General features: G+C 40.4%; 2 protein-coding genes across 2 annotated transcripts in view; one reads left to right on the forward strand and one right to left on the reverse strand.

Moving 5' to 3' along the window:
* immp2l (inner mitochondrial membrane peptidase subunit 2) overlaps positions 1–25,971 on the reverse strand; it is a gene marked incomplete at its 5' end in the record, with an annotated part of 110,018 nt that overhangs the window by 14,492 nt on the left and 69,555 nt on the right. Inside the window, one exon of the mRNA XM_084555546.1 lies at positions 1,467–1,532. Within this exon, the coding sequence (XP_084411672.1) occupies positions 1,467–1,532 (66 nt within the window). The remainder of the gene's footprint in view (positions 1–1,466; positions 1,533–25,971) is intronic.
* Positions 17,453–20,513, forward strand: LOC311495895 (leucine-rich repeat neuronal protein 3-like). The gene has a single exon (XM_084555543.1). The coding sequence runs from the start codon at positions 17,468–17,470 to the stop codon at positions 19,571–19,573; it is 2,106 nt and encodes a 701-aa protein (XP_084411669.1). The 5' UTR covers positions 17,453–17,467; the 3' UTR covers positions 19,574–20,513.

Genomic DNA, 25,971 nt, shown 5'->3' on the forward strand with positions numbered 1-25,971 from the left:
CACAAGCTCCAAAGAGACCAGAACAGTACCAGGTAACCCTGCTACAGCACTACCACAAATCCATGTCCAAGGTGGTCCACTAACCAACCTGATGGTGCTGGGTGTAGGTATAACTCAAAATGACAGGAAAGAAAAAGAGGTGGTCTATTTCATCATGAAGGATGGAGGTATCCTCGACCACAACAATATAGGTGGTCTTTAGTCAAACCAACAACAAAAAAGCAGCCAAGCTGTGGACAAGTAGTGTTGGGCACGTAACCAACCAGGTCATCACCAAAGAGGTTACCCAGTGAACCCATGTACAGGTCTATTGGCATAGTGGCAATAACGGGAGCTAGAGGAGCCTGAGGGTGAACTAATACAACATGTTGTTTTATCAAAACCACAGGGTGATCTGTCATCTATCAGTCGTGAAGGCGTAATGCATGGGACGAGACATAGGGTTCAACCCGCAAAGACCCTACAGAGCATTACCCGCCATTAACAACTGGTATCAACAGTAATATGTTACAGGCCACACAGTGGTGCAGCTGGTGCCACTGAGATAAAGGACCAGTGGACAACTCTAGCCTTGCAACTGGTCCAAGTAGGGGTCCTTTTCCAACAGCAGTCCCACTTAGACTATCGGTGCTCCAGGATACCTCTATCAAGTCTACTCAGCATGACTCGACCTGTCAGAAGTTAGAAGCTTGTACTACATCCACCACTGATTCTTCTTCCAAAAACAATTACAAACAAAACAATATTTTCTCAAGCCAAGAGCCACCACATATATAATCCCAGCCCTCCGAACCCACAGCAGTACACTAGCACAGATGTTAACAATCAACCAATCAATCATCTAACAACCTTAGACGCTGACCTAGGCATTGAGCTTTGATGTGATTAGATTATAGAGTTGGAATTAGACGATTAGATCACTGAGAATCAGATATGAGACAGCTGTAGTTCTGACAAAACAGGCTGTTGTTTCACGTCAACCTTTTTTTTCATTCATTCGTTCATTCATTCATTCATTCATCTTCTGTAACTGCTTGTCCTGTGAAGGGTTGCGGGGGGGCTGGAGCCTATCCCAGCTGTCATCGGGTGAGAGGCAGGGTACACCCTGAAAACGTTGCCAGTCTATCGCAGGATTTACGCAGAGAGACAGACAACCATTCACACTCACACCTATGGCCAATTTAGAATCACCAATTAACCTAACAAGCATTTGGATGGTGGGAGGAAGCCGGAGTACCCGGAGAGAACCCACGCAGACACGGGGAGAACATGCAAACTTCACACAAAAAGGAAATTTAATTCAAAAAGCCACAATTCTTTCCAAAAACATGTTCTATTTACTGCAGGTAACTAAAGATACTTTTTTCAAAAACACATTATTTCTCTCATCAGTAACGCATAGTTACAATAAAAAAGGTGGATCTTCAGTGATATGCCATTGCAAGGAGAAAAAGGGCTAATCCTACCTGATGAAATCTCCCTCCAGGCCAATGACCCGCTTGATGATCTTCTGCTGGGGATTCCTGGGGGATCTGAGGGAACAATAAATACATAAAAGTCAGTAAACATAAAACCCAAACAGGAAAACTACCAAATCAAAATCTTACGAGTGTGATGCAGTAAACCCTTGCTTACATTCAGATTAAGGTTACTATTCAGATGAGGTTACTCTATGTTTATTTCCTCTCTTCTCTCCCATGTTTCTGTAATGACGCCAGACACAGCTCAAAGCTTTGAAGAACTACTTGAAGACCAAGGAGTGCTCATATGACCTTAAACCCATCGAACATTTACATGGGCACTAGAGAACTGAGAAAGACAAATATTCCTAACATCACAAGAAGCTCTTTGGGTTATCCAGTATGAACAAATTGAACAAACCCAAATATATTCATGAATTTCAGGAGAACTGGAGTATTTACCTCCCTGTAAATACCCAAGTTCTCCTGAAATTCATGAATATTCTAACAAACATACATTTTTTTTAATTAAAATTATCTTCCCTATTACCCTCAGACCTTTGGATCCCACTGCCTTTCGTTTTCCTGTTTGTGATGAAGCTCTGATAGGAATGGATCTCACCTCTTTTATCTTTGATTCCCCGCCTTACTCAACCAACTGCAACTCTAAAAACCGAGCTATCAAAAAAAAAAATGCCTTAAACGTTACATGCCAGTTTACACATTGGGTCTGTATAAGTATGGGTAGAATTTTAAGTGTACAGGTTCATCTCAGCAGGTGGAACACAATCTAACCTAAACCTTGTAACCTCCTAAAATTTAACTAAACTTCAAAAGCAAATACTGTAGGTTGTAGGCAAGGGGTATAAGGAGTAAATCTGTAACATGTTCACTGACAACCTATGTTTTCCACCCAAATAAAACAAATCACTAAATGCAAGACACATTTGGGGCCACTTCAGAATGAAATCACCTTTTGTAGTTATGTTAAGGTTCTGTCGGCAGTTTGTTAAAGTGCTTTGTTTGCTTCTCCCAACAAGAGACAGAAACAGCTGACTAAGTTTACTTTTGAGCAATTTTGAGCTCAAAAGCAAATCTTCTAGCCCCTGCTATCAGCCAACACCAGCAGCATCTACAGGTCCAAAGTTTCTCGATGGTCCATGATGATATTTCAGCAAAATGTTGGATTAGGTCTAACTGTGCTGTCTTATTTGGGTTAATTCTGCACCTTGTCTTATTGTTTGAAACATAATTTGAGAACTCTTCCTCATCCTTTCTTTTCACGCTCATCCTCTATCATTTCCTTGTTCTTTCATTCACCTTCCTTCTCCTATTTATCCTTCTCTTTCGACTCCAAGCCATCACCTCCTCCTCCTCTCCGTTGCTGTGGGGATACAGGGGCTCCTGACAGGCAGCTTGCTAAGCCAATTGCATTCACCCTCAGCCACACAGTTGAACACTCATTGGCCGGTCCCTGGGGAGCTGGGATGTATCAATGTGTGTATTAGTGTGTGCATGTGTGGATTCATATCGTGTGTGTGTGTGTGTGTGTGTGTGTGTGTGTGTAATAGAGTGATGGATGATCTCCTCTCCAGCAGCAGAGGAGAGGAAGGATCATTCACTCTCAGTGTCTCTCTCCCCTCTCTCTTTTTAATTCCTGTTCTCTCTCTCTCTCTCTCTCTCTCTCACTCTCTCTATGACGGTGTCTCTCACCCTCCACATCTCTCTGTCGCTGTGGAGAGCAAAAGAGAGAAGACGTTTGTTCTTGGAGATACTCGAGGAAAACAAGAAAATTGCTGCTGCTGCTTGTGCTAGATGTTAACATGCAGCACTGCACGCCTTGAATATAACACACACACACACGCTCCATGTTGCTGCAGCCATGCCAGGAATATATACCTGCTGTATATCTGCTGCATAGTGCATGGGACATGATGGATACCTCTTATACTGGTGAGTGTTTGCTTTCTGTACTTGTGGAAGTGTGTGTGTGGAAGTGTGTGTGTGTGTTTCTTGCGAGGACTGCGGTAGTCCTTGAGTCAGTCTGCGGTTGTGACAGCTGAGGGGAGTAAGAAAACGGCTGGGGATTTTTGTCGCAGGTTTTGAAGGAGTGAAAGGACGCTGCAGGTCCTCGCCGTCAACCCTCATGTTGCCGTGCATCTCGAGGTTCTTTTTGTGTTTTGTCACTTTGGTTGCTCTGTTCTTACTGAGGAGAGACAAGAAATTGTGTCGGCAGAGTTGAGTCAGTGTCAGTGTCACTCCACAGGTTCATGCCCTGAAGTCAGAGAAAGGCAGAATGTGCAACAAGACCAGATGATGATGAGGTATTTTTTAAAAGGAATGAGGGTATTTTTGTCTTTTTGGAGCAGGTCAAAGTGACAAGAGGAAGGAAGAGGCAGGAATTATACAGCAACAAAGATTTGGATTCCCCAGGTTTAGGCGTAGGGAGTCACATTAACAAGATATGGCCCTTGGGAAACTGAGCCACCATGATGCTTCCAGAGTGCTAACAAGGTGAAAGTGCCCAAGCTTCGTTAGTTCCATTTAGAGCTGGTGTGGACAGACGCCATAAGCTGGTGTGTGATGTGGCAACATGAAACAAGAGAGAGCACAGTCATTCTTATGTCTGGACGGATGCAGTCAGAGTTTAGATACGCAGGTCAAAGGCTTGGCTGAAGACTGATCTGCTCTAACAGGAGGATAGAGATTCACACCACTGCCTGCCTAATTTACCAGATCCACCATCTCTTTCTGCCCTACCCCCCCACCCCTCCAGCCTCACTCATAATTAACAGCAGTGCACTAAGGTATCTTTTAAGGGTGAACACCGATATTCAGTGGATTTCCACCCTGATTAAATGGAGGTCAAGTAAAAGGGGTCGAAACCTCGTGACACTCAACAAATGGTTCAGGTTCTCATGACAACACGCAGTGCCTTCAGGCTCAGAAAGATTGAGCGTTAGCTTGGGAGACTCTAAAGACGTAACCCTCTCCAGAGTTCCACAAGTAATATGTTAATGTTTATCCTTCATTTTTATCACAGGATTTCTCAGAGTTCTCTCGGTACATTTGTTATGATTTGATAGTACAAGCAAAATAGGCTGCTTATTTTATTGAACTGAAAATAGCAGGAGGACGACATCAGTGTGACTTAGTTCTAATTAAGTAAGGAAAGTATGCACTTTTCTCTCTTTTTTTTTTTCATTCAAAGGAGTGCCAACAATAACCCATCCTTCAAAAATAAGGTTATCTTACAAATATTTGACACAACGTTTGCACAGGCTCATCACAAAAAAAAATGCAATGCAACGCAAATGAAACCCTCACTTTCCACAGATCTTTACAGATCTCTCTGGTTCCTCCAGGCAATACCACAAATTATATCTTCTTTCCAATCAGGTCTTTTGTCTTTTACTGATAGGAGTAAAAAAGTCTCCCTCCCTCCTTTAATGCTTTAAGAATAAATCTGAATATTTCAAATACTAAGCACAGAGGTACTGAGAATTAGAAGCAGTGATAAAGCAAAGGCTTTAGAAATACGTGTAGGAGCCATTAATGCATTTCATATTTCTGTTAGTAGTAAGGTTAAGGGATATTATTTGGGTTTTTGTGTTTATTAGGGTATCGTTTATGTGATCATGTTTATTAGGGGAATAGCGAGTCACATGGTTATGGGCGGGTATATTAGTTGATATTCACCTGTTGATTTTTGGTTAGAGAGAGAGAGAGCGAGCGAGAGAGAGCGGGTGGGTCGCCGTATTTTTAGTTGACCGCTAATTTTCTTTGATCACTGTGACTATTTTTGGTTATATTTTAGAGCACGTTATCATGAGTTGATTATCTTTTGTTCGTTAATAAATGGTTAAACTTAGTTTCGAAGACTCAGTGGATTTTTTGTCGCGCGTCAGACAATAGGGCCCATCTTCTGTCTCTCAGCGACTCTTTGGAAGTCGCTACAATACGAATTCCAACATAGTGCCAGAGTAACAAAGTGCATTTACTATTAGCTCTGTGGTTGATCGGAATTTTGTGTTTGTACTTGTACTTGTATTTCCATTTCCACTTGCCACTGATTAAATATTAGGCAGTTAAAATCCATCTAATAATATAGTAGCATTCACAATGATGTAGTCGAAAGTCATTTTAATGTATTGATAATAACAATCCAATAATGTCTAGCAACGCTGTGCATAATGAGTACTTTTGATATTAATAACATCCCATCTTCTTCCTGAACTCTGTTTGCTTTTATGGAAATTTCTCTTACAATGGAGCTTCCTGCTCTACTACCAAGCACCACTCCCACACCAGATAATGAAGAAGTAGTAGAAGCCAGCTGTTTAGAATTCGATATCGCGTTTGTTGTAAAAGATATTGATAGGGAAACAACTTTTAAGAACAACCAGTCGATGACTAACTATTCCTTAAATACATAATCCATGGCTCTGATTGGGTGTAAGACTATATCATTGTGCGCAGAGGTATTTCTTTCTCTGTATTGGTTGAAACACCCCATAGTGTCATCAGACTCTATCCTTAGCAGGATGTAGGTATGGCTAAGCCAGGCTAGGATAGGATGAATACGTGTGAAGCTCCTTTTTATCATCATACAAGAAATCTGAAGTTTTTGTCCTGTCAATGACCTTAATCAACTTTGTAAGCACAATTTTTGCCAAATTTTCTTTATTTTTTTCTTCTGAACACATGCTTTTAGGTATTTGTTGAATCTACCACAGACATTTATAGCCTCTAGCCCTCCCCACCATCAGTCAGAATACAGCATGAAACAGACTCTAGAAATTTTTATGCAGCACCATCAGTTTTGTATCTAGCGACCTGTCAGAATTGATATAAAAACCCATCTGCTGCTGCCTCCTCCACACTGAACACACAGGCCACTGTAGATTTACACATGTACCATCATAAACCAACAAACAGAGGTCACACTGTTAACCTGTGTGTTTAGAGCGTGTGTGAATGTGAGAGTAATTAACAGTAGACAGGCCGCTGATTAAAGAGAGAACTGTGACTCGTGGGAGTGGAGGCTAAGTGGGAATTCTAATGTTGCTAAGGGTAACAAGGAGTACGTGTGGTAGGACAGGGGTTAGAGGGTGTATGTGGGAATAGGTGGAGGTGCTACACAGGATGGGTTAAATAGTAAATCAATGGCAGACTGATGGAGGAGAGAAGGAGGAAAGGAAGGAGGGATTTTCTTCAAATTCTGATCTTATTTTAATGCTGTGGTGATATTGCTTCCTTCGTTTCATGCCGCCAATAACAACCAGAGAAATAGAAAATAGAAAATTGAAAGAAAAAGGAGGAGGAGGAGGAAACGGGAAACTGAGATAGGCAGTGGGAACACACTGTTCTGCTCATGTCTTGCCTTCATGCTGGAACTCGAGATGGTCATGACTCTTATTTATAAATTGGTTCCAAATTATGCTACAGCAGGGGTTTCTTTTGATTGACATTTATTAATCACATCCATCTTCTCACATTTATTTGACCAAGGGTTTTGCTTGTTTAAGTCATTATATGTCTTAACTATGCATGACACATATAGTTGGCTTTTTGTTTGTTCGTATCAGAATAAGAAAAAACATATGAGTGCTACTATACATATTTTATGTGCACATTAGTGACACATGACAGGTACATGACATGGGCAGAGGACAGTGTGGGATTTAGTGTTAGCCAAGTCAAAAATGTCTCACAGATTTAAGAACTCTGAAGATACGTCAAGTTATAACTTTAAGAAAGTTTCCCAGTTTTGTTGTAAATACAATATAGTTAATATGAAAAGATAATTCTAGTTTATACACCTATTGTCGTATTGTCATAGTTTTCTATAATTTCTTCATTTCAGTTATGACACTTGCGTTCTCACCAAAGTAAAGTCAGGGTTGTGGAAACGCAGGGACAATAAAATGAAATTAATGTTATTCTGACATCAACAACAGTTAGTTTCTACCTCCTGCTTCACTTTCCACTTCCTGCTTCACTTTCAACAATGCAACAATGCAAAATTTTGCCCGAATTTCACCAAAATTTCTTGCGCTCCCCGTCCGCCTGCCTCCGCGGAGCGTAGTTACATTTCTGGGGAGGTGCACGTCAGCTACACCGCAAGGATCTATGTAGGGTCGGGGCTGACGCCATACCTACGGCGTTAAATTGACACAGGAGCATAAACCACCTATTAGACCAGTTAACACATCACTTCCCAAATGGACCAAAATACAACTGGCCACCTCCTGATACCAAAATGCAATGTGTGAAATTCATGAACCTGGGCAAACACTGCAGAGAGAAGATCAAGTAAAACAAAGATATCCCAAAACACACAGCACAGTTGGAAGATATAACACTCCAACTAGTTAGGGGTGGTGTGTGTGTGTGTGTGTGTGTGTGTGTGTGTGTGTGTACGTGCTGCTTTTATTTAAGAGTCAGTCCAGATTGCATCCAGTCTCATGATCACTTTAGGACCTAATTATCCAGTGTCACATTTGGTTTATTAAAAGGTGATTCATTATTCAGGGTCTCTTAGTTAGAATGGCATAAGCGGAGAACACAGAACAAAAGATTCTGTGAATTTTTCTGCATTTAATTAAACAATTTCTTTGAAAAAGCGTGACCTCAGCCATGCTCAGACATCTCCACTGTCCCATGACTCATGAACTGCCAGCTTACAGATTTAATGTGCCACTGCAGGACCAGGTGGAGGAAGGATTTCTCCCCTGCTGATGAGTTTGTTCCGCTTTTGTTCTCTCTTTTTTTCAGGCACTGACTTTTTGTACAGCAGTGCCAGCACCAACATGTTAACTACATTTTACTGTACACTGGAATTCTGTGGGGTTTCTTACCACGATGTTAACTTTTAAATAGCGTTTCAAACCATCAGGATTGAGTTGTGGGGGACACTAGAGGAGGAATATATTAACATCTGGGTAACCAATTAAAAAATAGACAAAGTAGAGAGCTGAATGTTCCATTATTTATTTTATCTTGTAAAAACAAATCCAGGGTGTATTTAGTCTGCTAATATCTTGAATCTTTGTATTGTTATTGATGCTATATAAATAAAATTGAATTGAATATAAATGTAATTATCGTTATAAATGGATGGCACATGAAACCTCCCCAGCTGATTACTTATGTTTAGATAAATGATTCTACAAGACAGGTTTTCTGAAATGTTATGCTTACAGATATCCAAGAAAGGTTAAAAAAAGAAAGCAACTGGACTTGTAGATTTTTAGAGAAGACGTTTCACCACTCATCCGAGTAGCTTCTTCAATTCTAGGGGACTGGTGGGAAGTCCGAGGTTTAAATAGGAACTCCTCCTGAAAAAACTTGCTTGTTACTCGGACTTCCCACCAGTCCCCTAGAACTGAAGAAGCTACTCGGATGAGTGGTGAAACGTCTTCTCTAAAAATCTACAAGTCCAGTTGCTTTTTTGAACCTTTTTTGGATAGACCATGACCTGGATGACTGAGAACCTTCACAGATATCCTTACAGATGCAAATCGGACACTATCTTATTAACTATGTGCAAGTTTGCATTAATGTTCAGTTGACAAAATGTTTTCTTTCCAAAAATCAAATGCTAAAATCTCAAAAATGATTCATCGATTCATTTGCATGTTTATAACAAAACGTTTTTAATCATTACAAAATCATTACAAAAGTTCTGCTGGGAAAATAAATCTGCTTGAAGAAAATCTTAAATTGAGAAAGTTTTCATCAGCACACAATTATTGCTAATTTGTTGTAGTTCAAATGATAATGTATTTTTGTTTCAGGATGCCAGTAAACATATGTCCTTGTTTTGTGTGTTCGGGAGTTTGGATTTGACTTGGAGAGCTTTTGTCACTCCTCAAGTTTGCAGATTTTCCACAAATCATCAAAACTGGATGACAAAATCCATTGTCATTGCAAAGCAATCAGTTGTTGTTACTCTTAAGTGGCACTTTAGCACAAAGATGTAATTTATTATTGCCTTCCAAAAGTGTTCTAAGATTTTAACTGGTTTTAGTAACTCTTTCTTTTCCTGGGATCTCCTAAAAATGCGTGGGTTCTCTCCGGGTACTCCAGCTTCCTCCCACCGTCCAAAGACATGCTGGTTAAGTTCACTGGTGATTCTAAATTGTCCATAGGTGTGCATGTGAGTGTGAATGGTTGTCTGTCTCTCTGTGTTAGTCCTGTGATAGACTGGAGACCTGTCCAGGGTGTACCCCGCCTCTCGCCCAATGACAGCCTGGGATAGGCTCCAGCCCCCGCCCCCCCTCCCAGAAATATAGTTATATTACAATTACGCTTTTGTTTTGTTTCTTCTAATACCAATTTGGGACTGCGTTCCTAGTAGACATCCCATTTACAAAGTCAGCTATGTTTAGTTAGTTACTGTACATTCGATGGATTGTTAACAAAAGAAACGAGTAAATAAAGTAAATATACAGTTGCTCGCACCCAGTTGCAGGGCATTCATTTGTGTACTGGCCATCATTAATGGAGACTGTTCTGCCAAGTTTCTACGACATACAGCATGGGTGGTGCAGCGGAAAGAGAAGCCACCTCCAGTACCGCAGAAGCAGCTGATCCACACAAGCATTTGAGTTACTTCCTAGTATATACAGTCAATGGTCTATTTAAAACAAAACAAAACAAAACAAAAAAAAAAAAGCAGTACAGATCCTGGCGGAAGAAATATCACAGGCTGGGGATGGATGGGCAAGTCAGTCAGAGATTAACAAATGTGAAATTTGAACTTGAACTAGTTCACTTTTATCTATGTGAACTGAACTTTGAACTAGTTCTTGTTTAGTATGGACTAGTGTGAAATAGTGTGAACTAGCAGCGGTTCATCAGGTGTGTGGAAATACTTCACTAAAGATGAAGTCCACTCTACCATGACATGCAGAATATGCAAGTCAGTCCTGAAGTACAAAAATGATTAGACCTTTAACTGCTATACACAGAAAAGGCTTCGGAGATATACCACTGTTTTTTTTTTCATCCTGGCTATATTATCCTGTAAACAAGCTGTGAAGTACTATTAATGAATGCTACTGATGGTGATTTATATAGGCTATACATATCTGCAGAGCACACTGATCAGCTCATGTGTTTATGCTCAGTGTTGTGTTCTATTAGTTGACATTGTTGCTGTGGTTGTAGAGTGTGTTTTTTGTTTGTTTGTTTGTTTGTTTTTTTTGCCGAGCGAGAGCCGCATATTAGAAGTGTCAGACTGATGGTGTAGGGTGTCGGAGTGGGCTTCAGCTGACTATGTTCAAGTCTGAATTACCTTGCAGAAAAGCCCCCGTAGCTACAATATGTATTCAGATCAAGAATATAGACTTCATTGTTGCAAAGCATTGCTTTCTACTGTGTTTTTATGTGTGACGTCATCGACCAGTCGAGGTCGACTCGACTTTAAAAAAAAAAAACGTCATTCAACCCCCGAAATTCAGTTCATTTAACAAGAAAGATACGCTGCGTGATATTCCTAATATCGCTGAATCACTGAATTCTAATGACAAAAATTAGTGGGTAATGATGAAATGAACACAACAGCAGCATAATGCATTGCTCCCAAGAAAAACACAAGTATCAGGACAGTCTCATATCCCACCAGTGTTTACATAAACTAATGTGGACAAACAGTAAATCCACAGAGTCTCATTTGGTGCAGACACCTTTTAATGTTATTCAGCAAACGTAGAATTTAAGAGTGGTCAGTATTTTGCTCCATAGTACTTATTTTCGAAGGTCAAGTGGTTGAAGGACAGTATCCTACTGTGGGGTCAAACTGAGATTTCCAGCTAAGTCTAATGGAAGAAAACACAGCAGGGAACACACATTAAAGAGGATCTGATGGTGATTACCCTATCTGTCTTTAGGGAGGAGAGTTACTAATAAGGAAGCTGTACAAAAGGAAAGGTCAGGTACATCAGAGCTATGAACACAAGTCTTAATTACAGGCAAACCTAAAAGCTTGCAGCACAGACCGCCCAGACTTTAGTCTGAAATACATTCTGTCTGAAAACACAAGAAGTTAAATATCTGATTTTCTAGCTAATATTTTAGAGACTGTCACAGCAACTTTTCATCAACAAATGTGTCAACATATGTTCAAATCTTATCTGTGGATATTTGACAGACCTCTTAAGAGACAACACAAAGTCAGGTTCAGAATCAGTCAGTCAGTATCTTTAATTACCTGCAGTAAATAGAACATGTTTTTGGAAAGAATTGTGGCTTTTTGAATAAAACTTTTGAAATGTCATGTTTCATTTCTGTAAAAAACAAAAACTCTAATATAATTATATTTACATCCAGTGCAATGAGGCTGTGACAAAAATATAAGAAACAGAAATTCCCCAAAATTCTGTAGTGTGGCATTCCTCAAAAATTACAGTATTACAGTAATATTTCATAAATCTTGTAGTGTATAATAAGTGTTTTCTTGCTGAATCAAGTCATTCATATCCAAGTCTTGTAAAATCCAACATACTGTTCCCAGAAAGTATTCAAATACCGTGGTACTTTACGTAGCTTTAAAGTCAGAGGAATTCCAAATAGTACAAAAGTAAATATATATATTCACTTCCTGGTTGAGCATTTGATGTTCAGATTGACAACACTCCCATTTCTGTCCGTTAAACATTGAAAAACCACACTGTTAAAATTACACACCATTGTTTTATAAGGGGAGGTGTAAAGCTAAGCTAATTGGCTGCTGAATATACTTTCATACCATATAGTGTACTGACAGGGATATCAGTAGTATTTCCTTGCATATCAGACTCTCTAGATGTTAATATGCCCCATAAAACTGCTACTGTCTGGAAAACACCAAATCTTTTGTTTTAACCCATTAAAGTCCTCACCAATGTTTCCTAACTCTTTTGCGTATCCTACCCAACCCCAAAGCTGATTGCCTGATGTCTAACAGCCTACTGGTTAAATCTAAAAACCTAAAAGTCAGGATAACAATTCATGAGCTTTCACAATCTGTCCAATTTCTACTGTGAGGTGAAAAACTCATAAGAGTCCAAGTGCTTTCAAAAGGTTGAACTGACTACAGAGAATGAATGGCGTTCATCGTTTGGGATCAGTCACAAATCTACCTAAAAAACTAAAGAGGAAGAACTAACCAAATACTAAATGACATGGTTTTCGCAGACAACTCCTCAGAGAAGAACGATGTACCAGGCTGTGTGTAGCTGTGTGCATTTGTGAGTCCTGAATAAAACATTGGGGAGTGAGACCACTTTATGAAATGTCTGCCACATTAAGACGACAGCGCCCTAAGAGGTCCGGGCCTCTGCATCTCTCTCCACTGTATAATACATAAATATTTCACATTTGGGCTGCTTTAATCCATTCTCAGAATGTCAATAGTCAGCACTTAAAAAAGTGCCCAGGCTCACAGTCCTGCCAGGTTAAACCGAACTGATCTCAGGTCTGTATGCAGGTCGTATAATGCATTACTAAATACTTTTGTCAAAAAAGGAGGATTCTTTTTCCTTATTTGGTGGAATGTCTCCCTAAATGCTGCACTGGCAAAATGTAAGCAGGGAAAGCTAATATCACGGTTAAATCAAGCAGACTGTTATCTCAGTAGAAATTTGTTCCTCTCCATGCGATGAACTAAATGCTGAGTCTACAGCCCCTGATCTCTGATGTCTTTACATTCCAGGAGAATATATCTTGAAGTGATGCTGTGCAGCTTGGGATGTCAAGGGAAGGTCTACCACTTTGAGCTGTCCTGCTTCACATGTCTATATACTGAATGAAGCAATAATCCTGCAAGGCCGATGTTTGTTAAAGCTAACTTTTAGGCATTTGAATTTCTGGTTGATCCTAATCCTATTGGTTTGATTCTTCAAAGGCACTTGAGAATTTGATCAGGGATGCTGGATTCAATCATCTAAGATGATTTAGTGCTCTTGTGAGAAGGTTATATGGCACATATCGATACCGGAAACCATGATCTGCAACTGATCATGTTAGAGGGTTAATGAGGGTTATGAGGAACATAGTGAGAGGATTCCATCTAAATGTAATAAAGCAAAAGCAGTAGAAACACTAAACACAGAAGGGATGGCAATATGCGGCTGACAAATTAAACACAGTCCTGATCTTCGTGCTACTACGATTAATATTTTCTCAATGGAGTTTTCTAAGTAAACATAGTAAAAACAAGAAAAAGAAATACAACTATACTGCAACTCATCAAAACCTGGCACAGCATGAACATACTGCATGCCAGAAAAATCTAAATGTAGGACAATGTAAAACTGGAAAATACATTCAAGGGAGATAATTAGAGGAAGAGAAACAAAGTACGAGAATCAAATTCTAAAAGTGGAAAGCAATAAAATGCAAGTTATTTTTAGTTGTTCACTGACACTTTGTAACCTTTATGTGTGCAGTGTGTTAATGTTCATAACATTTATAAGGTCTCATCACTTATTCATATATATTCAAAGCAAGACTTTATGATTTTATTATGCTTTAAAGAAGTGTTGATATATGTTATTAACTGTAGTTACCAACATTTGCATGAAAAAACTTATTTGTTGTTAGTTCCGTGTGCTATATAATGTTTTTTATTTATTCTATTATGATTGTTGCTTGCACAGAGATGTGATAAAATTACAATACACTTGATTATTCCCTCACAACTGAAATGGTCCAGCACTTAGGTCTGGTTATGATAAAGGACCCCGATGGTAGCACAATGGTCTTTAATTTGTCAATCAGAGCTTTCTGTCTTGCCTGATGTAATTAGAAAGAATGTTTCAGGAAACAGCTGCTGGAAACAAGAAAAGAAAGTGCCATCTAAACCGGTGTATGTGTTATGCCTTCCCATTGTTTGGCTTCACCATTTTTGGAGGAGAAGAAGTCAGATTACATTCAGGATATTGAGGAAATACCCGTTGCTATTTGCATTTAAACAAAAAATGCATTTGCTTTAAATAAATGTTGTTGTTTTTTTAAACCGGCCTTCTTCCATACTTCCGAGTAATCATATCATGCAACTAACATGTATTGTATCCCACACTGCAAAATAATAGTAATGTGTGATCAGGTGCCAAAGCTTAGCTAGGTGGTGGGTGGATGACTTATGTGTGGATGCAAATTCAGATGCTGTCAGAGCTGATCCATGTCACTACTGTGCAGTCCAAACGGGGACCTTCATGATCATGGTTTGCAGTATTTCACTTTATTTGGACACCATCAACCTAGAGAACCTCTTGCATGCTTTCACTGACAAATGTTATACTTACTGGGTTTATGAAACCAAAACAAATAGCACTATTCTTATTAAATGGTAAATCCTTGTTCTTAGGCGGTAATTGTGGACACACCAAATAACAGCATCACTTATAGCTTTCCATGTGGTAGAGTTGGCCTTATTATACCAAAGTTTAAATTTAGTTTCAGAAATGTGGTGTAAAATATATTGAGGTTAACAGCACACTGGAATCAGTTATATTATATTGTGTTATATTACATTAAGTGTTAACTAGTAAGTATTAGCACAATTTGCTACTTGTCAGTCACCACTGTAATCAGTTTTATGTAATTGTGTGTATGTGCGCAGGAAGGGGAAATAAAGGAAGCTATGGCAGGCTTTTAGCGTCGAGTAATAAGAGCGGAGAGAGTGTGTGAGCATCGTAGAAGTAAACAATGGAAATTAAACTAGTGTATGGAAGCGTCTCCTGAGAGCACATTCTCCAACCGAGAGAAAAAAATGTTTAACAACACACCATTAAGCATTCAAAGCATGCCCTCTTCATTAGCATATAAGTTGTTTTTGTTGCTACCTAAATACTATACATAAAGTCATTGTTTCCATCTCTGTGGCGAGGCATTTACATAATATTGCAACGTTAGATACAGTACAACAACTTCCTCCTCTCTACGGGCAAAGATGGATGCATGCAAGGGTTTTAATAAGTTTTAAAAAGGCCACACAAAGAATGATTTCAAGTGAGCCTTGTAAGGATGTGTATATAGTGTGCTATGGCATTTAATCTAGATTGGATGGATTATCTAAACAGATATTGTTTCAATAGTGGTGATGGAGAGTGTTTAGAATCTGCTTAGTATCTTTCCAAAATGGTGTTCAGCCGGTTTGAAATCTGGAGACTGTGAAGGTAATAGCATATGTCAAACGGTTTTCTACTCCTATACACCCATACTATAACTCCTTGTGCCCTGTGGTAGGGAGAATTGTTATCTGGGATGTGGGATGTTCTGATTAGCAGTGGTCCTTCCCTTTAGTTGGACAAGTGGACCCAAACCATGCCAGCAAAATGCTCTCTCACAGATTTAAGCCACAGCATCCTCTCGTTGTAGGGGTCAATCAATCAGGCCTGTCAAACTCATTGTTGTGAATGTGCTGAAGGATGACTTATCTGACCAAATAAGTGCTTTTCTCATCTCTTTAGACTCTAAGGCTCCGAGCTGCACCACTGAACCCTCAAATGTATATTCATCTTTGTGCTGAGGTGTTTGCACATGGCAACCTGTAACAGTGTGAGCTTGTGCTTATTTGAGAAACTGTCATACAACAAAAGATAACCTAAATGATACTAATGAGTTGTTACAAACCTAACAAAAATATCGGTTTCTATGCAATTGACTGTTCTTGCTGACACAGTGCTGTGAGGTTTTCAGTCACCTGAGGAAGAGTTTTTCTTCAAATAGACAGAGATAGAGACAGGTGGAAAGAGATGGAGACAGGCGAATAAAGTGACAGGGGAACTCTTTCAGTTTTGAAACATGTATGCTCACACTGCCATAAACAAGCTAATATATGCATGACGTGTCATAGCTCGTCCTCATCAGCAGTAAACTGCTCCAGCCTTTACCGACAGCTTCATCTACTGCTGCACACTCAGATGTGGCTTCTGCACTCAAGGTCACAAATTAATCAAAACATCAATATGTGCAGTCGACACAGGCAAAGCCTGCTGTAGACCTGTCACCTGTACCAAGCATAGATTCAGTTCCTCATGAATTATGCAAAAAGCAGCAGACGAGGTTCAGCACAAGACATTGCATGACAGACAGTTTTGGTGGATCAACAGAATCTTGAGGTTGTGTGTATCAGCTGCAGTAAAATGCATGTTGTTTTGTGTCTGTAATTTGGGTCTGCAGGTGCAGTTTCAGGGGGTAGTGAAGCTTTGTTAATTTACTGGTGAGTGCTATAGGAACCAAAGGTTAGAGAAGCGGGGCCTTTGGGACAGGTGGGTTACAGATTCACATCCCCCTATGTCCATACTTGAGTAAGCACTGTGTGAACAATTTGATGTGTTAAATCCAGAGAAAGAATTTCCCTATGAGGGACCGGTAAAGGAGATTAAATTAAATTCTGGGGGAAATGGGATAGCATTTTAAATAAACATGTCTTCATCGATAAGATAAAGCAATGAAGAACATCAACTACCCTTCAGCATTATAAAAATGCTGCAAAGGTGTAGTTTTGATACTAACTTGTCAAATAATATGCAGCAATGAAATAAAATAAGGCTGGAAAGGCTAATAAGTCCCAATATTCATAAATGTCAGTATAGCTTCATATCTCAAAAGCAACATCTTACATCAGCTTTTATTCTCTTCTGCTCCCCAGGTGGAAACTGACACCAGTGACAACGACGGAGAATGATGATGACGGAAGGGAGAATGATTCATCCCCAGCAAGACCCACTGCATTCCTCAACCTCCCCTCTGCTTCGCAGCACTGCTCCCTAAAGGATACATTGACCTTGACATATCACAGCGTGCATGACAACCTGGCAAAGACTGAACTGAAAGGGTGCCTCTCCTTGCCAAGAACTGGAAGACAACAGGGCTAAAGCTTCAGGGACCAAGGATCAGCAGAAATCCACTCTGTCTTGGTGCAGTAACAAATGAGCTTTTATTTTTGAAGTTAACAGTGCTAACAGCTGACTCCATAAGGGCCAATTACTGGCTGAAGGGAAAACGGGGCCAAGATGAAGGAAACAGCCGTTGTGGCTTGTTTGCTGGCTGAGCTGTCTCTGGCTGCTTTTGTTCTGGCCTCTGAGGGTCCCGCTCATTGCCCTGCATTGTGTCGATGTGAGATACGACCCTGGTTTTCTCCCAGCTCTATTTACACTGAGGCTACCACTGTGGACTGTAATGACTTGGGCCTTTTGGCATTACCAGACAGACTCCCCTCCGAAACACAAGTACTACTGCTACAAACAAACAACATTGTCAAGGTGAAGCAAACTTTGGATTACTTGGCCAACATCACTGAAATCGACTTGTCTCAGAATAACATTTCCTCAGTGAGCGATGTTTGTCTGGGGTCTCTCCCCCAGTTGTTATCACTCCACATGGAGGAGAACTGGATTCAGGAGCTTTCTGACAGCTGCCTTACTTCTCTGCCCAACCTCCAAGAGTTTTACATAAACCACAACCTGATTTTCTCCATTAGCTCCCAGGCCTTCCATGGCCTTAGCAGGCTGCTGAGGCTCCATCTCAATTCCAATCGACTTACAAGTATCAACAGCCAGTGGTTCCAGCCTCTCCCCAACCTAGAGATACTGATGCTTGGAGAAAATCCCATCCTTTATCTGTCAGACATGAATTTTAAACCCCTGACTAACCTCCGCAGCCTTGTACTTGCGAGAATGAATTTAACTAAAATTCCTGACAATACTCTGGTTGGTCTTGAGAACTTGGAGAGCCTCTCTTTATTTGACAACCTGCTTAATAAAGTACCCCAAGCAGCGCTGACAAGAGTCCCAAATCTGAAGTTTTTGGATCTGAATAAGAATCCCATTGATAGAATCCAGAGAGATGATTTCATGGATATGATGCACCTCAAGGAGCTTGGTATCAACAGCATGCCTGAGCTTGTATCCATCGACGAGTTTGCACTGAACAACCTGCCAGAACTGACAAAAATTGAGGCCACCAACAATCCTAGGCTGTCCTATATACACCCTCAGGCCTTCCACAAGCTCCCCAGACTCGAAACCCTGATGCTCAACAGCAATGCTCTGATCGCACTCCACCACAAAACCGTGGAGTCCCTGCCCAACCTGCGAGAGGTGAGTCTGCACAGCAACCCGATTCGGTGCGATTGTGTAATCCGTTGGGTTAACATGAACAGGACCGCTATTCGCTTCATGGAACCTGACTCCTTATTTTGTGCGGAACCCCCAGAGTACCATGGGCAGCATGTTCGAGAGGTGCACTTCAGGGAGATGACAGAGATCTGCCTTCCCCTAATCGCACCTGGGGCCCTCCCAGATCGCATTGAAGTCAGTAAAGGGAGTTCAGTGTCGTTGCATTGTCGTGCATTTGGAGAACCAGAGCCTGAAATCTATTGGGTAATGCCATCAGGTCAGAGGATCCTTCCTGGCAGCATGTCAAACAGATATAACATGCAACCTGATGGAACTTTTGAAATCAATGATGCCACATGGCAAGAAGCTGGCTCCTACACCTGCATTGCCCGCAATCTTGTTGGGGCAGATCTCAAGTCTGTGCTCGTTTCAGTGGACGGATACACTGCCCTGCCTTCAAAACAAATTTTACATGTATATATCACGTCTGTCCAGCCACATTCTGTTCTTGTTTCCTGGGGAAGCAGGGGTGCTTTGCTATCACAAATAAATTGCTCAAGTTTATCAGGAGGTCATCACCTCTTGATGCCATTTACAGCCAGGCTTCCCGCTGACGTCAAAGAATATCGCATCAAAAAACTAAAGCCATCCACACACTATCAAGTTTGTGTTGAGGTCACAGCGACACAGCTTGGATACATCAGGGGCTGTGTCAACGTGACCACAAAGGAGACAGTGGTCCCAAAGGAGACAACCCAGAACTGGGACAGTCTGGTAATGGCTACTTGTGCTGTGTTTTTTATCGCGGTTGCTGTGGCTTGCTCTGTCATCTATACATCTCTGTACAGCCAAGTCTTTTACAGGAAATTGATTGCAGATCCTGCGGAAACGTTACTGATTCCCAGCACTCATTCCTCCGCTATGTCTTCTTTCCATGAATCTGGTGTGTCTGGGATACAGGTGAGGGCAACTGTAATAAACGTACCGGACAACTCCATGTAAGAAACATCCTTGTACGTACAGCTGTGCTCATAAGTTTACATACCGTGGCAGAATTTATGATTTCTTGGCCATTTTTCAGAGAATATAAATGATAACACAAAAACTTTTCTTTTACTCTTTCCCAAATGACCCTGATCAAAAGTTTACATACCCCAGTTCTTTATACCATGTACTGCCCCCTTTAACATCAATGACATCTGCCCATTGTTCTTGGCAAAAAGCCTCCAGCCTTCCTGTAAATTTTTGGACTGTCTTGCATGAACTGCACGTTTGAGATCTCCCCAGAGTGGCTCAATGATACTGAGGTCAGGAGACTGAGATGGCCACTCAAGAACTTTCACTTTATTCTGCTTAGACTTGGCCTTGTGTTTTGGATCGTTGTTATGTTGGAACGTCCAAGTACGTCCCATGCGCAGCAAATTTTCCTCCAGTACTTTCCGATAACATGCTGCAACCATCTTGCCAATCAATTTTGACCAAGTTTCCTGTGCCTTTGTAGCTCACACATCCTCAAAACATCAGCAATCCACCTCCGTGTTTCACAGTAGGAATGGTGTACTTTTCATCATAGGCCTTGTTGACTAATCTCCAAATGTAACATTTACGGTTGTGGACAAAAAGTTTGGTCAGTTGTGGTCTCATTAGATTAGAGCTGGGAGAAGTATTGATTCACAATGAATGGCTTCACCCAACCATGAGTGAAAAAAAAAAAAAAAAAGGTTTTCACTTATCATTCATATTCTCTGAAAAATGGACCAAATCACAAAGTCTGCCAGGTTATGTAAATTTATGAGCATAACTGTAACTGGGATTAAGTGAAGATGTAAAGTGGGGGACACTGGACAATTTATGTGCCCTCTTTCCATACCTTTTAGTCTGTCATTTTTCACTGGAATTCAGCATTGTGGCAACAAAGGAAGATTCATACACACTTAAACTACAGAACTGGCTAAAGTCTATTTTCTATTTCAAATATTGCCATTATAGCTTAATCAGGCAGATATCTTGACTATAATCTACATGACTAATGGTCATTCATGCTGTGCAACCAGAGTAATGCACAGCATGGGAAATATTCTGTCTTAAATACGTTGATGACGCGGCTTTGATGTCTGCAAAATGCATTTTCTTTGCTGTGTTACATTAAATGGTGCCAAGCGAAGATAGTTTATTACAGCAGAAAAAAACTTGTAAGCCTAGTGTACAAAAATGACTATAATGTAAACAATTTTATGAACAAATACATTTTTCATTAAACCTGTGTGGTGTCTTCTAACTACGATCTGCTCTCTTTAAATGTGGACACTTTTCACGAAAGAAAGGTGTTTTGAGATGTATCTACAAAGAATAACTGTTGCACGTGAACAGCCAAATACTGATTCTTATGGATAAGTCTCTTGTGTCCCTGTAAGAATCATACGACAGCAGAAGTGTGAGATCTGCTGCAGACAAACACAATTAAAGGGGTTTGCCCCTCAAGGCAGAGAATCTAACTCTGTTAGGGAAATGCAATGCACTCTCCCACGCAACATGGTGAGCATGAGCTAGTTTGGTTTTTGTGTGCCTGTAGGGACTGTGTATGTAACTTAATGGGTGTGTACATGTGCGTAAAGTGTGAGGACATTGGCAAACTCGTTGACTTTGAATTACATTATATTCTCTTTCATTAAAAATCCAATATGGATTCCCAGCACAAACCTCGGCGCAGTGATGAATCGCCGCCATGCACAAACTGATGGGAGGCATTTATCAGTGGGACTCAGTCGTAGATCAACTGAGTTTCAGCACTTTGGACAGGGCTCTTAGAGTACAGTCATTTGTCACTGCCACAGAAGCTAAAATATGACCTATTAGAGGCAGGTAGTGAATAGGTCAGCAAGAAAATGGTGCCCCCTTCCTTGGACGACCCTGGAAAGATACAGTATTTGCAAGAACAGTTCACCGCCTACTGGGCTTATTTTTTAAGTGTCTCACACTTATTAAGTGAGTGGAGTACACTCCACAGCCTTACTCAGCTCCAGCACCAAACAGGACAGAGGAGGCCAATATCTGATGCTTCTTAATGTTGAAGGTCAACCAGACCTGGATTCTCTGGAGAGTCTACTGTATGGCTATTTAGTTGTATGAGAAAGGAAAGGAGATGACAAGTCACTTAGAGCCTTTTCATTTTTGTTTGCTTCTTTATCTGTGCTGCTGGGATCAACTCTGGTTCATTCCCACTGAGACAAGCAGATGATATGTCAATGTTTAATCCTCGAAGCAAAACTAAAAAAAAAAAACAGCATACTTACTATTCCATTACAACTAAAATGAGAAAGAAACTCCTCTGTAATAGTAATTGCTCACTACTGAGGAAGCACATCAAGTACAACATGCTGCGGCAGATCCAGGGGGAATGTGTTCGGAACAGGAATAGTTTTCTACACAGTACCCACGCCATCTTACAGGTTGAATTAAATTGTCAGTCCTTAGTGAAATCAGAACTCAAATCTGCATCCACATAAACTGAACCATTCAATGTCATGTTTTATAAAAGCTGTGCTTACATGACAACTGTATTACACATTTTTAGAACTTCAGAAACTAAACAACTGTCCAGGAGTACAGGAGTGTTTAGAACTGAGAACTGAGAATAGAATAGAATAGTTTATTTGCCATTTGCACAGGTACATTATAGTACACGTACAGTGGAATTATTATGTGTTTCCCTGAGTCAAGCTTACTAAAATTTAAAGGATAAAAAAATAAAATAAAAGCATGCATACAAATGGGTATGGATAATAAAAACAAATACAATTAAATACAAAACAAAATAAAGTGTCTAATATAGGCACAAAATGAATATCAGACATGGTCTTGGGGGTCAACGTATTCCTCATCCACTACACAGTTAAACCTAGAGCTGAATCTGCAAGTCCAACATGAGTGGTGAAGCTGAAGTCTAAAATGCCCTGCAACAAGATGCTGAGTGCTCTTTCACTAAGTGGTGCAGCTTTAGTAATACAATTTCTGTGATGTGACAACTGGAAATACTTCTGCTCAAATATGCTGAGAAGATGAGAAGTGAGTAAAGAGAGTCCCATATTATCTACAAATGACTACAGCTGGTCATCAAGACTAATGTGCAGTACAATTTCAATAAAACTAGCCTATAAGACATGCTGCATGGAAGCACTGACATATGCATGGATATTACTTTGTACAATCAATAGTTGATTTCAAAGTTACCAATCAGTGAGTTGCCTTTAGGAAGTTCGTAGCAGCAGGATTGATGTCCCGATGCACTGGATGTGCTTTACTCCTCCTTTACCAGCAGCGTGTAAGGACGGCGACTCAACCACTCAATGGAAGAAATTGAAACATCTTTTGGTTGCCAGAGAATCAAAACTCAAAGACTGAAAAACAGGGATTTGCACAACAAGATACCCTACAATGACATTCTGGATATACAATGAAAACCACAAGCTGCCAAACTAAAGGAGCTCTGACTGTGCATGTTTAGTCTCAGTAGAATCCCATCTGTGGTCATTATAATGTATTACCAGTGTCTACCCACAACTATTTCTCCATTTCATTTTATGCTAATAATCCATGAAAAAAAGCCTAATGATCGTGGCTGAAGGGGACTAATACCTCATTACGACATCTCCGCCTCTAAAATGTCCCACTTCTCTGCCGTGTGCTAACAGGACATATAAACTTGGCGAGAGAGCAAAAGTATTTCTCTCATGAATTATTACCCTATCAAAAACATTTGGTATTTAGGCCACACCTGCAGCTTTTTTTCTTAGGGTAAGTAAAAAAAAAAAAAAAAAAAATCTCACATTTATTTACTTTCCCTCATGCATAACCTCCAGGGTTTTCAGCAATTATTCTCCCACTCACTGGCCCATTAGGTTAAAACAACATCACTGACTTTGAGCGATCTTGGAGCACAGAGCTTTTTGAGCTTTTATTATTGTTTCATGATGGAGAGTCACAGATGGTGTGAATGCACTTAACCTCTACTGCTAAACTGAAGCAGATAGTCACTTACAAGACAAGGTTACATACAATAAGGAAGCAGGCACCATTCAGGCTGAGTAATGTCTACCTCTGACTTGTGTTTTGCTCTTGGTTCTGTGGTGGCTGTTTGTAAAATATTTTCAAGGAAAAACTGACTCAGGACATTCTGTCTCACATTAATACAGATAGATAGTGACAGTAGAAGATGTCGGATTCCAGTGATGGTCACTGAGCTGCTGTAACACACACTCCTAAGCGTTCCATTGCTTTGCTTAAGGACACTTCAATTGTTGAGAGAGATGCGAGAGTTTTCTTTCCTATTTTCCTGCTAATGATTTTTTTTTCAGTGGTGATAGTTTTTGGTGCTGGCTGTCACATCAAATCTTCTTTTCCATGATATTTACCAGCAAACTGTGAGTTTGTTTCCCCACAATTAGGACATTATGATGTATTAATGAAGGGAGAACAGCTTGAAAGCTAAAGTACTATTTTCAGACACAACACAAACAACAACGCATAGTCTAACCATGACAGAAGTCTGATCTCAGCATCATGGAGACAGTCGGAAATTACGAGTTGAGACAGAAGACACTGAGACTTACTAAATCCACAGAAGAACTGCACCAAGCTCTCAAAGGCGGTGACAAGCTTCCTGTCAATTGCCCTGGAAAACTGTGTGCAAGAAGCCTGCTGTAGGTGGACTCAATTCTAATCTCTAAGAGTCCAGTAACACTCCATTTGGTTTTCATCGTGGGGTGTGTTCCAACCAATACAGAAAAAAAATCCATGCAATTGGATAATCCTACAGCCAAATGATGATTTTGTTTAAAAAAAAACAAATCTAACTTCACAGTTTTTCACGTGATAAATATCATTCAGCTGTGCTTCCGACCACAAACATAGAAAATTGATGTTTATAAGACTAAAATATTGCAGCAGGACAACTATATAGCTCACCTGGTTGGGTGGATGTGTGAACATCAATTATGTCTTTCCAATGAAGACACAAAAGGCCGTAAAATGACACCCAAAATACCACAGTGAAAACATGTCATTAACAGAGGAAATCCTGATGGGTGGAGGAATACTTAAAACCCAAGTCCTGCTAACAAGCTGCTTTCAGCCCTGCAGTTTATTACCTGTGGATTTACCACAGCTGCCAAACCTTTCTGTGTTTTGTCCCCCCGGTCCCTCATGGCCCCATCAGTGCTAAAGGGAGGGGCATGGGCATGCTACGGGAGAGTAGGCTGTGAATACCCTCATCCTCTACTAAAGGCTGCTCCATGATTACACATTCCGTAATGAATAATTTACCTTTTCCTAATCACCCAGTAAGCTGCTTCATTTAAACACTGGCTTCCTCCTAGTGCAGTGATTAGAGCTGGGAGCCAAGGTGAGAGAGGAAGATTAGAGGAGAATTAAGACCCGGCTGTTGTGAGCAGTGTTGTCCTGCCGAATGGCACTGCTCCATTAGTACAGCTCATTACTGCCCGGCCAAATGTCCTCGCCACGGACAAGAGACGTACAATTGAAGCCTTTCAGGACAAATAACTCCACTTTAAGGCTTCAGCCTTCGGCCTTCTTTTAAATTTTTGAAAGATAAAGTGAAATTTTGTGGATCTAAGACAGTAAGCCTTCTTTTATGGATGAATGTTTCTCTCAAGCAGAGCTTTTAAGAGTGCATTCTTCAGTGATGCGGGATTGTGTAAACATGAGTCTGGACATGAAAGCTTTTTAAAAGCACCAGTCAGACAATATTCAGCGGGCTAACTGACAGCACTTTCCTCTGCACCGCTCTATCTCCACGCTGCCATTCAATGTGAAGACATTCAGCCTGGGAGGACAGTGTCCCACTCTAAATTATTCCTGAGTGGTGCTGCACAGTGACAGATCTACACTGGGAAAATCCAACAGACCAACAATAGAAGTCTGTGGTTTCTGAAGGCTGTGAAAGAGAATCTTGCCGGTGGAAATCGTTGCAACTGGTTGAGTGTGAAGCAGAGCCATGCTGAAAAGTTTAGTTCCAAACCAGATACAGCATTGGTCAAACAAAATAGGGGGTTTAAATGTGATCCAACAAACACAGTATGGTTAAGATATCCTTAGAATGGGTCCCACTATACTGAACAGCTGTCTATAATACTACAAAACAGGATTTTACAACGTTATTGTACAGAGAGTATATTTCTTACAAACACCGAACATGTTTACTTGGTGCAACCCTAACCCCAAGTAATAATTTTTGACCTGGATATGTCCTTTAACTCACATAAAATGTATAATTTAGACTGGATTAGTGTAATTCCTTATTACCAGGATGTCCCAGTAACTCTGGGAAAAGCCTCCAGTCCTGTAGACACAAGGTCAAGTGCCAAAACTAGAAAACTGTTTCC

Source organism: Chelon labrosus (assembly GCF_963514085.1).
Source record: "Chelon labrosus genome assembly, chromosome: 11".
In the NCBI taxonomy this organism is placed as follows: domain Eukaryota; kingdom Metazoa; phylum Chordata; class Actinopteri; order Mugiliformes; family Mugilidae; genus Chelon; species Chelon labrosus.